Below are 12,172 nucleotides of genomic sequence, written 5' to 3'. Positions count from 1 at the left end.
GAATATCTCCATAACGAAAAGCAGTGTCTTTTTTTTCCTCTCTGTCTTTTTACAAGAAGGTGTCGCATCTCTCAAATGGCGGATATCCTGTTTCCATAGAAAAGAGTCTGATGTTTGACAGCTTGCAGAATAAAGAATAGCTTCACTTTGGATACAATCTTCCGGGAGATAATTCACTTTAAAACTTCCTGTTGGCTGTCAAAATAAGAGATGAGTTATTTCTGGCATTCTCTCCCCGTGCATGTTTGAATACGGGATGTTTAGTCTTGTCCCTCTTTTGTTTTAGGTATTTGAAGAGGTTCAAGGAGATGAAACTGAAGCTGCTGCAGCGCTGGAGTCGTCAGATCCTCAAAGGGCTTCACTTCCTGCACACGCGCACTCCTCCCATCATCCACCGGGACCTGAAGTGTGACAACATCTTCATCACCGGCCCCATCGGCTCCGTCAAGATTGGAGATCTTGGTCTGGCCACTCTCAAAAGTGCCTCTTTCGCTAAAAGTGTCATTGGTAAGTGAACATTCTGTCAGATAAATTACACAAATATCTCCTTCCACTGATATCAGAAACACCATTTTGCTTAAATCTAACAGTTTATGACTATTTAAGAACTCTTTGGAAATTGGGTGAAACATTGAAAATGACACTAATCTTAAATTGTAGAGGGACTGCAATGAAATTAAGCCTTTGTTTACATTCCTAAATGCTTCTTATTTTGCATTAGAGTTCCATTTTCTGCTGCTTGGATCCCGTCGTCTTTCCGTCTGCCAAAGAAATTGATTTTTGAAACACAAACAATGCACAAAACCGGAGTTGCTTTTGAAACACTAGAAAAAGCACAGAAGACGAGGAAACAAGCCCTTCGTCTTGTAACATTAGGTGGTAACAGGTTACTTTTGTATGTGCAGCACCGTTGACCGTTACCTCTGCCCTGTGAAACCCTGACAGGAACACCAGAGTTCATGGCCCCAGAGATGTACGAGGAGAAGTACGACGAAGCGGTGGACGTCTACGCCTTTGGAATGTGCATCCTGGAGATGGCCACCTCTGAGTACCCGTACTCCGAGTGCCAAAACGCCGCCCAGATCTACCGCAAAGTCACCAGTGTGAGTAAAGGGAACGGAGGGAGGACCGCCTCGGGTTTATTTAATGTAATTGTCCACATGTGTTTCTTCCATGTGGAATTAGAGGATGTCTTGAGTATACGTCTGGATATCCTGAATCCTTGGAAAGTAGCGAGGCCACACATGGAATAAAAGCCTCCTTTTGTCCATTACAAGCTCGGGGTGTAGAACTGTACCATAATCTGACCAGTTTTTTTGTTTTCAGCCTGCAATCATGACGCAGGTTCGCACATGTTCGATTGATTGCCAGTGTTTCTACCAGATCAAAGATCCTGGTTCACTGTAATATTACCTTCTCCGCATAAAAAGGACTTAATGACACTGACGTTTGCAAATGTTTTGTCTGAACTTTAGCCTTGCAGGAAAAAGATATTTTAATAGAAGACATCTTAATTCTTACATATCTGTTTACGGATGAAGAGGGCTTAGATACCCGCCAATGTGCAGGACCTCAACTGATTGAGATCATATCAGAAAGTTTTACACAGAACATTTATTGGGGACTTCTTAGAAAAGAAGACCAGGAGCAGTATAGCGAGTTTTAAGACTTGTAGCATTACAACAACTGCTGCTGTATTTCTCATTCGAAGCCACGGTGGGCAGAAGCAGGCGACGGTAGAATTATATGTTTTGGAAAATTGTGTCTCACTCTGTACTCGCACAAAGACGGCTGTTTGTTTCGTGCGTGTCGTGGACGCAAAGCAAACAGCTTCTGACGGAGGCTGGAAAGTGAGAATGTGAGAAAAGCGATGACGCCAACGAGTCGCTGTGGTTCTGGCTCCTCCACAAACAAGACAACATAATAATGTTCCGTGTGCAGTCGGAGAAGCTTACACATGCATGTGCAGCACAGACGACATCTGTCAGTTTATTGGTATAAAACATTAAACACTGTTCACTTATATGTCTGACTTGTACTTGAAGTCACTTGCTATTAAAGGGGCCGACAGGATATAGCTTGACATGTGAAAGGCAGAACATAAACAAATGTTGTAAAGTTCTTGGACATGTTTTTTTTTCCATGTCGGTGGTCTCAACTGTCTGCAGACTTTTCTTGGTCTTGTTCATAATGTGGATTCATTTTCACAGAAGTAAATTAATAAGGAAATAAGCCTTCTAGTATAAATTACATTGACAATTTAATTTGCAACTATAAGAGCCTCCACAAAATTTTCTAACCTGACTGCAGGAATTTGCTGCTCTTCGGCTCGGGCTGCAACTAATTATAGTGATAGTTGTATATTATATTCCTCATTAATGATTCACTGTCTGGTTTTTAAATATAAGAAAATAGTGAAAGCTGCACATCACATGTCCCAAGAGCCCAGATTTGCGTTTTCACATCTTTTGTTTTGAGAGTCCAAAACCCAAAGATCGTACTCGCCGTCTCTCACACCAACTCCAGTCTCGCATCTCAAGTTGCTAATCGGACTGTAAACGATTAGCAGCGCAATGAAAAGGAAGTCTTGGCACGTATATATCCGCTGGCTACTCCGGATCCTCAGAAACAAAGCCCGTCGTCATGACCATAGCTGAAGGCTTTTATGCTTTATTCTTATGTGAAATAATTGTTTTAAGATCATTGAAATGATTGAAATGATTGTCTTTAACAAATGTGATACACAAAAATCAATATGACAACCGTCTTTTATTTCTCAAGATCCGATCTTGACCTCCGTCACCTCAGGAAAAAATAAACGAGTCATAAATTAGATTTGGTTTTGAGGGAAAACCTGATTCATTCTGAAGGTGCCTGCGAGGACACTGAAGCAAAAGCTTCAAACAAAGAGACCTCTGTGCTCTCTTCAGATCCTCTAAATCACGTTTCACATGTAAGATAATAGCATTTCAGTTTTGGGCTACGCAATTTGTGAGTTTGGCTGAAATTCTTATGTAACTTATCAGAAGAATGTGGCTGTAGCGCAGCGAGCGGGTCGTCCTTTAACACCAAGGTTGGAGGTTCGATCCCCGGTTGCTACTGTCGTGTCCCTGAGCGTAGACGCTGAAACCCCAAGTTGCTCCCACTGCAGCCCACTGCCCCTAAATGTTTAGGATGGGTTCAATTTACAGGTCAGATGTCATGTGTGTACCTTTATGTATATGACAACTGCAATAAAGGTTTAGTTTAAGAATGCATTCTTTGAAGACAATTACAAAAGTCAAACACACGTGTTTTTTCGTGCTTTGTCTCACTTAAAAAGGGAGCAAAAATATCTTAAGCAGAAGATTTGTGGTCATAACAAGAAAGACGGCAGCTTCTGTGTGACGTGTGTCAGTCTGTTCATGTGATAACAAATTGTATCACTCTAATTATTTGGGTGTTTTGACCTAACATCAGCAGGTTGCTTGGGTATCTGTCGGCCAAACATCTCTTTGACCTCGACTCTTCGCTCTCTTATCTGCGTTTTTAGGGGTGGGAGCTCTGCTGTAATCTATCTACATTCTCGTGATAGCATTTAGGAGTAACTCCCTTATTTCATTTCATATAAGTGAGTAGCCTGAATATTTTCAGTCTTGAGATGAAAACTGCATACGAGCTCCAGCTGTCACGGTTTTTTTCCATTTGTACGAGCTCTTGGTGTTGTCCCTTCTGGTGTTGACATGATCGCAGAGCCGAATGCCATGCTGGCTGGAGGCTAATGCCTCGGAGCAGAGCATTAACATGCAGTGAAGGTGGGAGTGTCTGCTACTGCTTCGATTAGATCCTCCTGACAGGAGAGCTGCGGGATAAATGCACAAGGAGGAGATCTATGCTATTGATCACTGATTCTGTTTAAAGCAGCACCCTCCTCTGGTACTGGTCGATTCAGTATGAAGCCCCGCAGATGAAGTCAAACTCTCCTGATTGTTTTCACAGGGAATGAAACCTGATAGCTTCTACAAAGTCAAAGTCCCGGAGCTCAAGGAGATCATTGAGGGCTGCATTCGTATGAACAACGATGAAAGGTAGAAACACACACTGTGATCAACACCGTTAAAATAACAAACAGCTCTCTTATTCTCTATTATGAAGTGCACTAATCCCTGTTCCAGGAGTTTTCTTCTGGCTGATTTGAAAAGGAGTTTGACTACAAACTAGTGCAACTGACAAAGTGGCTCGCTGTTTTTCTACCTAAACTGTATTAAAATGCTGTTTTCTATCATGTTTAAACAACTTCAACGACAGGATTCTGCTGCAGCTTCTTAATCATATAAGCCGCTGCAGGATTGTATCAAAAACAATATAATATTTTATTTACGAAAGGCTGACAGATGTGTCGGTAACACTTTCTACGATGCAAATGACTAAAATGCATTATAAAGTACAACTTTAAATCAAGGTCTGGGTTTAAAAAACCGCAAGCCGGTCCTTTTAAGATGTGTCTTAACGACTGCTTTCCTTTGCTGCAGGTTCACCATTCAGGACCTCCTGGATCACCCCTTCTTCCAGGAGGACAACGGCGTGCACGTGGAGCTGGCGGAGGAGGACGACATGGTGAAGTCGGGCCTGAAGCTGTGGCTGCGCATGGACGACACCAAGAAGCTCCACGGGAAGTACAAGGACAACAACGCCATCGAGTTCCTGTTTGAGCTCTACAAAGACGTGCCCGAGGAAGTGTCTCAGGAGATGGTAGGCAGACGTTGTGAGGTCAACCGTTACCGCTTCACTCACCCAGTTTGTTGCAGCCGTTAGCGAGGAAATTGAGTAATTGATCAACGGATAGCGGCGACCTCAGCCAACCCTTTCTGTGCATCCTGTTCTAGATTTATGGTGATTTTATAGGTTTTCTGGGGGAAGGATGACCGGATATGGAGTTAGTATTGACCTCTCCTCACGCAATTAAGCGCCAGATTCCTCCACACAAAAGAAGGATGCCATGTGGTTGGATGACAGCCTAGATTGGATTCAGTTGTAGTGTTTCTCGTAGCTAATTGTTAAGTTGAGATACAGATCAAAAGACACAGGTTAAGCTAACATCACATAACTGAATCTAACAGTATTAGCGAAACAGAAATTCCTTTGAGTTATCCGTCTTTTGACACTTGACCCCCAAACAGTAAATGCAGGTTCACTCATGCACCCAGGCGTCATTATTGTGTCCTCTTTTACAGCTTTGAAAAGCGCTCCAGCACATAAAGAGAGCGCCTTGCAGAGTGTGTCAAGGGCACGGCTCAACATTTAATCATCAGCGGTTCGTAATGTGAGATCGTGTCTCAGGAAGCCGCCGAGGTCACGTCTTTAATAATATAATGGCTGTCCTGCCTGTAACGAAACGGGCCTTTATGCCCCCCTCCGTAGAGGTCGCTTTTAATGAAAATGCAACCCACAAGTCCTTACCTGTTTACCTCTGTGTGGCAGTTTTCATCAAGATCAAATTTGGTATCAGCAGGGGACATCTAGTCCGGCCGATCTGCTGTAATCCGACTATGTGTTGAGAGGCGGGTTCGGACTGAGTGTCCCACTTTGCTGGACTGGGTGTCACAAGAGGCTGTGTAAGACAGAAGAATGGAGTCTGTGTGCTTTGGTTTCACAAATGTCACAGCAGGTCAATAAGTGCAACAGCCCTTGTCTACACAATGCGGCGGGACAGCAGGGACCGTGACTTATATATATATTTATGTATGTTCATGTTGTGCCCTGACCATTTCTGTGTGCTGTGTTTACGCAGGTTGTGCTTGGCTTTGTGTGTGAGGCAGACTTCAAGCTCGTGGCCAAGGCCATACGGGACAGGGTGGCGGCCATCAAGCGGAAGCGAGAGAAGCTGAGGCGGCAGGCGGAGGAGCGGAAGAAGAAGCAGGAGCGAGAAGCCACAGAGGAGGAAGCGGAGACTCACCGTTCTTTACCTAAAGTCAGCGACGTCGTCGCCAGAGAGTCCCCCATCCCGGCCCTGATGCCTCGGGCCCCCATCCTGTCCCCCGTCACCAGCTCAGTGGACTCTGGAGTCAGCTCCAACTACCCTGCAGAGCCGGAGGAGCCAGAGGCAGACCAGCACTTCCACATCCGCCACAACAGCTTGTCCTCAGCTAACTGTGAGCCGCCTCATAAAACACCACATACAAGGAAATGTTTGTAGGCTCTCTACATCCGTGGTGGTTTGCATGTTTTCAGATCGAATTCTTTGGCTCATAAAACACTTTGGAAACCAATAGCGTGCTGCAGGAATGAATCCTATAACTGGCAAATTATTCAGCTTTTTTTAACTTCCTGTTCCCTTGTCTCAAAGATATTCTTGTGAACGCGATATCTCAGAATTTCTTTTCTAAACGTGAACTCAGTGTTTGACTTGAGATCAGAACAGAGAGCTGTTCTCAGTTTTTATCTGAAACAACGCAAATGTTCTTGTTGGTGGTCCTTGTGGATCAGTTTGATCTCTAAATAAATTTGCCTGCGTGTCTCCAGAGCAGTGTTAATCCACAGTGGGGTACGTCTCAGTTTGGGGTCATTAGATGTGTTGTTTCAGGTCGTGTGTGTATGTGTTGTACAGTTTGTGTCAGTTAGTGAAGCCACAGTTGGTCACATGCTAATTAATGGCTTATGTCCTTTTGTTGAAACAGCTGACTGCGAGACGGACGGCTATCTGAGCCCCTCTGGGCTTCAGGATCCGCTGGAGGCCGGCAGCTTCAACGCGTCCGGGACCCCTCCCACCACGCACACCGACACGCTGACGGCTGCAAACGGCCTCCCCATCCCGGCCCTCCGCTTCCCCTCGGTGAGTGGCCTCGATTGTAGAGCTTGTCATCAAAGCGTGGAGAGCATGGAGAGGGTGTGGAGGCGAGAAGGATGACTTTGAAGACTTTACGAGACCTCCTTCATCAACATGTCTCAGTCTAACACAGTGCTGCCAGGGAGTTATGTAAACAGTGTATAGTTGGAGAGTGTCACCTGACAATGAGGTTCACAAAACCTTCAGCAGTCGTAACTCACAACTCACTTTTTCCATTTCAAACTACCCTGAAGTCTGTTTACCTTATTGTTGATCTGCTTTAATAACTTAATTATTTCCCGACAAAGCAAGAAAGTTCTGTACCTCAGTTTTGCGTGTTAGCATGCTAACATCTGCAAGCACTAAACACAAAGTACAGCAGAGGCTGATGGGATGTCCCAGGTTATAATAGTATTTGTAACTGAAATTTTTACTTAGTTATGGCACTAGATGAAAAGTTAGTAAAGCTCAGTTTGTGCAAACTTGGCTTGGGAACCAGAGGGTGTCTGTTCAAGTCCCCACCTGGACCAAAGTACGGAGTTTGGCCTGGTAGCAGGAGAGGTGCACCAGACCCCCAAATCACTCCCGAGGCGCTATGTAGTAACTGCTCCTAATACTAGACTGGGTTAAATGCAGAGGCTGAATTTCGCTGTGTGCTGTGCTGTGACAATAAAAGATGACCTACATTTTACAATTCTTCCCAAGGGAGGATGTGTGATGTATATTTCAGCCAACTTTCTAGCAATCCATCCAATAGTTGTGGAGACATTTCACTCAAAACCCAAAATGTGGCGCTAGAGAAAAAGTCAGAGGTAATATAAAATTTTATGGCAGAGCTTCAAATGGTTTAATTGATGATTTAGTGGTGCAGCATTGTCTTCCCTTATTAAAAACCATCACCATATACGTGTCTATTTTTATTGAAGCAAATCTCAAAATTTAGGGATTTAATGCATAAATAATGCCACATTAAGATTGTGTTGACGTAACTGGCTTGAAGTAAATCAAACACTTAAATATGTCTTTAATCCATGTTCGCCTCACCACTTCCCTCATTTCTATTTATAGAGTATTGCCGTATCCAACAACATAGAACATGGCAACTCAGGGCTCCCCAGTGGCTTCAACTCTCCTGTGGACAGGTAACGTTCTCTCTTTTTTAAACATCCAAGGAACAAGGAAGGTCAATATTCCCTTCTTTATTGAAGTCAGGGGAAAATCAATGAGATCCTCTAGTAGAGAGGTCTTCCCTCTGTAACTCCTCCTCCTCAACATCTGTGGGGCTACGACAACAAGCTAGAGGCAATCGACAGGCTCTTCTGTGTTTTCATTACAGAGAGGCCCCGTGGACCCTTGCAGGTTTCTGTGTGATGTTGCGGAGGCCCTGTTTTCCATGTTGGTGGGATGTTAAGAGAGAGAGAGAGACTTTATTTGTGTGTGTGTGTGTGTGTGTGTGTGTGTGTGTGTGTGTGTGTGTGTGTGTGTGTGTGTGTGTGTGTGTGTGTGTGTGTGTGTGTGTGTGTGTGTGTGTGTGTGTGTGTGTGTGTGTGTGTGTGTGTGTGTGTGTGTGTGTGGGTGGTCATCTGCACTTTATCTTCCGATCAAAGACCGTATTGTCTTGGAGAATGATATTGTCGCCACACACAAAGTAACGATTGTTATTATAATTGATGGTTTTGGTTCATTAATTCATCCAGAAAAAAATAGTACGCCGCTTCAAACACACGTGACTTGAAGAGCGAGTCGGATGCGTTTTCCCAGGAATGTCGCCACAGACATCCAGTGTGTGTTCCAATACCCGTACTTTCTTACTACTAAGTACGCCAGAAATGTGTGTAGTAGTCCCGAATGAATGCATACTGTGTGCAACAGTGTGCACCTTGTAAGACCAGCTGCAGCATGTACTAAAAGAAAAAGTATGTGATTTGTAACGCAGCTCCAGTAAGTAATACTGCAAATGCAACGGCTTTTATCAATGGGCCATTGGCTTAATCGCCACTATTACCTCACTCAGTGATAGATAGTGACTCAACAGACGTTTATTTAAATGAAAACCATTGAGATTAAAATATGTTGCCCATCAATGTAGAATTTGGGTGGGATTCACAAATAATGAAGAATCATCAAAAGGTCTTTAAACGTCCGCTTAGTTTGTCTTGACGATTGTGTATCTGACTTGTTAGTAGCAGATTGAAACAAATGTCGAGTATCATGTCTCACAACAGCTTAGAGAAGCACTATTTAAGATCCATTAATTACTTCTTCCTCTGAGACAAGCCTCGGATTACTGGTCAGAACTGCATTTCATCATCACTTGCAATATCAACACAAATCTAATTTAATCTCACTTTGTCCGAGTTACCCGTGAGCTGGAGGTTTTTAAATAGAGACGAGCGGACGCTGCCAACCAGTAGGCCTGTAAATGTTTGCAGCCTTGGGTGGAGGGGAGTCTGTGACCGCAGCAATTCAAAAAAAGACCCAGGAGACGCAATTAGCTGCTGAAGCAAAGCTTTTTATAAAACACTGCTGAATGTTCTCCAGTTCTCCAAAACCGAAAACTCGTCCATTGTACACAAGAGATCACGTCGACGCGTTGCTTCATAAAGTTGCTCATTAAAATGTGTTGTTTAACTGCTGTTTACACCCAAGATGCTGACACCTCAGAGTTCTGTTTATTATTATGTGTGATGCCAAGATGATCAGCCATGATGGATGATCTGTTGATGATTCTGCCTGAGGAAGGTTTCAATGGCTTTTTTTGGAGAGTTGTTTTTTGCTCAACAGTAGCATGTATGCTGTGTTTCTCTGCAGCTACGCCTCCGATGTGACTTCGGGCTTGAGCGATGGCTACGAGGGCCTCTGCGAGAAGACGGCTGCGAGGCGAACGGCGGGGAAGCTGTTCAGGAGGAGGGCGCGCTCGAGGCTGCGCATCACAGGGGTACGATAAATCCAAAGTTCTGTTTAATTACAACGTTGCAACAGCACATCACAAACAAATAAATCAAGCAGCTGGATCGAATGATTGAATCGGCGGATTCATTTTAATTCATTAAGGGTGCGGTGAGGCTCCACCCGCGTTACGTTATCAGTAGCCGTGCTGTTATTCCCCCGGCAACCGCAGTACATTTCTCTTCTGATCAGGACACTCTGTGGTCTTTTAACGAGCGTGTTTGGCCCGGAGGCAGAGACGAACAGATCATGCATCACCACGTGTGGTTCAAAGAGTGCATCGTGCAATGCACAATGACACACACTGCCTTTTACAGTAGATGTTTGCACACACACATGCATACAAACACACATTGTTCCTCCTGTGTTTAGCTTTGCTCAGTGGTGTAGAGGGTAAACAGACACACCTGTCATTGCCATTGACCCTGTCCGTCTCTGCAGCTCTCTGATAAAGTGGACCGCGTGGTGGAGTGTCAGCTGCAGACGCACAATGACAAGATGGTGACCTTTAAGTTTGACCTGGATGGAGATAACCCCGAAGACATCGCTGCTGTCATGGTGAGTTGTTGCTGCTGCTTAATGATCAACAGGTCCCATATTCAGAATGTCAATCATAAAACACATCGGGTTAAATAAAGAGGGTTTCTTCTGTTTTTATCCCAGATCTTTACTTTAGCGCTGACTTTGGACCTTGATTCTGATCAAATATATCCACAATTGGAGCTTTTCTCTCTTTTTTTGTAGCTATGACTAATAAATAAGTGACGATAAGAGTCTTGAATCTATACCCTAAGAATTTTATTTTTTTCGGATCAATTGAGAAATAAAGTTTGAACCAGAACCTGGATTTAAAGTGTGTTTTCATGGACAATGGTTGTTTGTTTTGATTATGAATGTAACTGTTATATTTCTTTCAAATGTCACATAATCTCATTTTGAATGACATGGCAGAGGACAAAAATAATTGTCTTTTAACATCATTACAGACTCGTGCTGTGCAGCCACTTTGCTCACTTCATCTCAAAATGATGCACAAAACATCTATGATATTTCTACTTGATTGAATGATGCAGCCATAACAATAACACGGAGGTTTGGGTTTGGATGTTTCACTGAGAACAGAACAGAATCTATATAATATTTTTTTCACATTGAAGCCAACAAAGGAGAAATAAAGAGGATGTTACGGGTTAATAGTGGAACTAATCAGTCTTGGTTTATACAGACTGAAGCTTTCAGAACTTTTATAGGACACAGAAATGAATGAATGAAGTCACTCTGTCAGCTGATAAGTGTGGCAGATTCCTCTATCTCAGCTGAAGGTACACATGATTCATCGTGCTCTCGGTTAATGGCTCTTTGTATGTCGATGCTATCTCTGGCTGATGATATGTCTGAACCTTCTGTGAAGCGAGTGACGCAGGTCTTTAGCTGAGGGTAAGGTGGTGGCTAGATTTCGTTGACAGACAAATAGACGACAATTTTGGAGCATGTACTGTATTCCTTCATCTATTCCTTTAGAGTGGTGGAAAGTACATTTAAAGTACTGTGCTTTAGTACAGTTTTAAGGTACTTTTTCTTTTCTACTTACTGCTGCTTTGCGCTTATAATTCTCTACATTTTGTCCACATTAAGTAAAGTATCTAAACACTTCTTCCACCGTTTTTCTTTTCTTCTTCAAGGTGCACAATGAGTTCATCCTGCCGTCAGAGAAGGAGGGCTTCATCTACCGCATGGGCGACATCATCAAACGGGCCGAGGCTCTGATGGCCAAAGAGCAGCCGGTCCACTCCAGCGGGCACCGGCTCCCTGCGCCGGCTTTCCACCACGGCGTTAACTCGTTGTCTTCCTCACAGGTCAGCAGCAGCTCCACATCACAGCACCGTTAGCCCGGGAACAAAAGGAAGTAACTGAGCGTATGTTGTGTGATAGTCAGAAATTACATCGGCTGTAGTGCGTCTAGCTGTGCTTATCAAAGACAGACCCATAAATCTGGTGCAAATGGAAAGCTGTAGAGTAGTGCTTTCTTCACTGTCCATAATCCCTCCGGAGGTTAAGTGTCCCTAAAGCCACCTGAGGTATTTATTCCATTTAGAACATCATGTTACTAAAAGCACTAATGTCATGAATCTCTGTGAGTTGTGGGAACATACCCCCACACCATAATGAAGTTTCCAGCATGTCTGCCCGCGTTGAATGGGTAGAATAATTAAAGTTTGGATTCATTAAGCTTTTCTGAATCCTGTGAAATTGTAAAAACAAAAAATCCAGGAAAAACAAAAAAAGAGTTGTTCGTAGCCGTGCCACAGTGTACAAGATATGACCTAATGCCTAATCAGGTATGTTCACTCAAAGGAAGCGTTTGTTCTGCCAAGATATGTTCCACAGAACAAGATCTCCTTGTGCCCTTCAGTGAAA

General features: G+C 43.7%; 1 protein-coding gene across 2 annotated transcripts in view; it reads left to right on the top strand.

Annotated features, from left to right (window-relative positions):
- wnk4a (WNK lysine deficient protein kinase 4a) overlaps positions 1 to 12,172 on the top strand; it is a 35,487-nt gene that overhangs the window by 15,104 nt on the left and 8,211 nt on the right. For both annotated transcript variants that reach the window (XM_076094065.1, XM_076094067.1), the window contains exons 4-13: positions 287 to 507; positions 946 to 1,103; positions 3,979 to 4,067; positions 4,512 to 4,731; positions 5,771 to 6,131; positions 6,657 to 6,811; positions 7,874 to 7,947; positions 9,617 to 9,743; positions 10,196 to 10,312; positions 11,437 to 11,610. In XM_076094065.1, coding sequence (XP_075950180.1) covers positions 287 to 507; positions 946 to 1,103; positions 3,979 to 4,067; positions 4,512 to 4,731; positions 5,771 to 6,131; positions 6,657 to 6,811; positions 7,874 to 7,947; positions 9,617 to 9,743; positions 10,196 to 10,312; positions 11,437 to 11,610 — 1,696 coding nt within the window. The remainder of the gene's footprint in view (positions 1 to 286; positions 508 to 945; positions 1,104 to 3,978; positions 4,068 to 4,511; positions 4,732 to 5,770; positions 6,132 to 6,656; positions 6,812 to 7,873; positions 7,948 to 9,616; positions 9,744 to 10,195; positions 10,313 to 11,436; positions 11,611 to 12,172) is intronic.

This window comes from Anarhichas minor, unplaced genomic scaffold, assembly GCF_050575085.1.
Source record: "Anarhichas minor isolate MPS153535 unplaced genomic scaffold, ASM5057508v1 ptg000017l, whole genome shotgun sequence".
NCBI lineage: Eukaryota > Metazoa > Chordata > Actinopteri > Perciformes > Anarhichadidae > Anarhichas > Anarhichas minor.
Note: the sequence above shows the minus strand (reverse complement) of the source record. Positions and strands in the feature narration are given on the sequence as shown.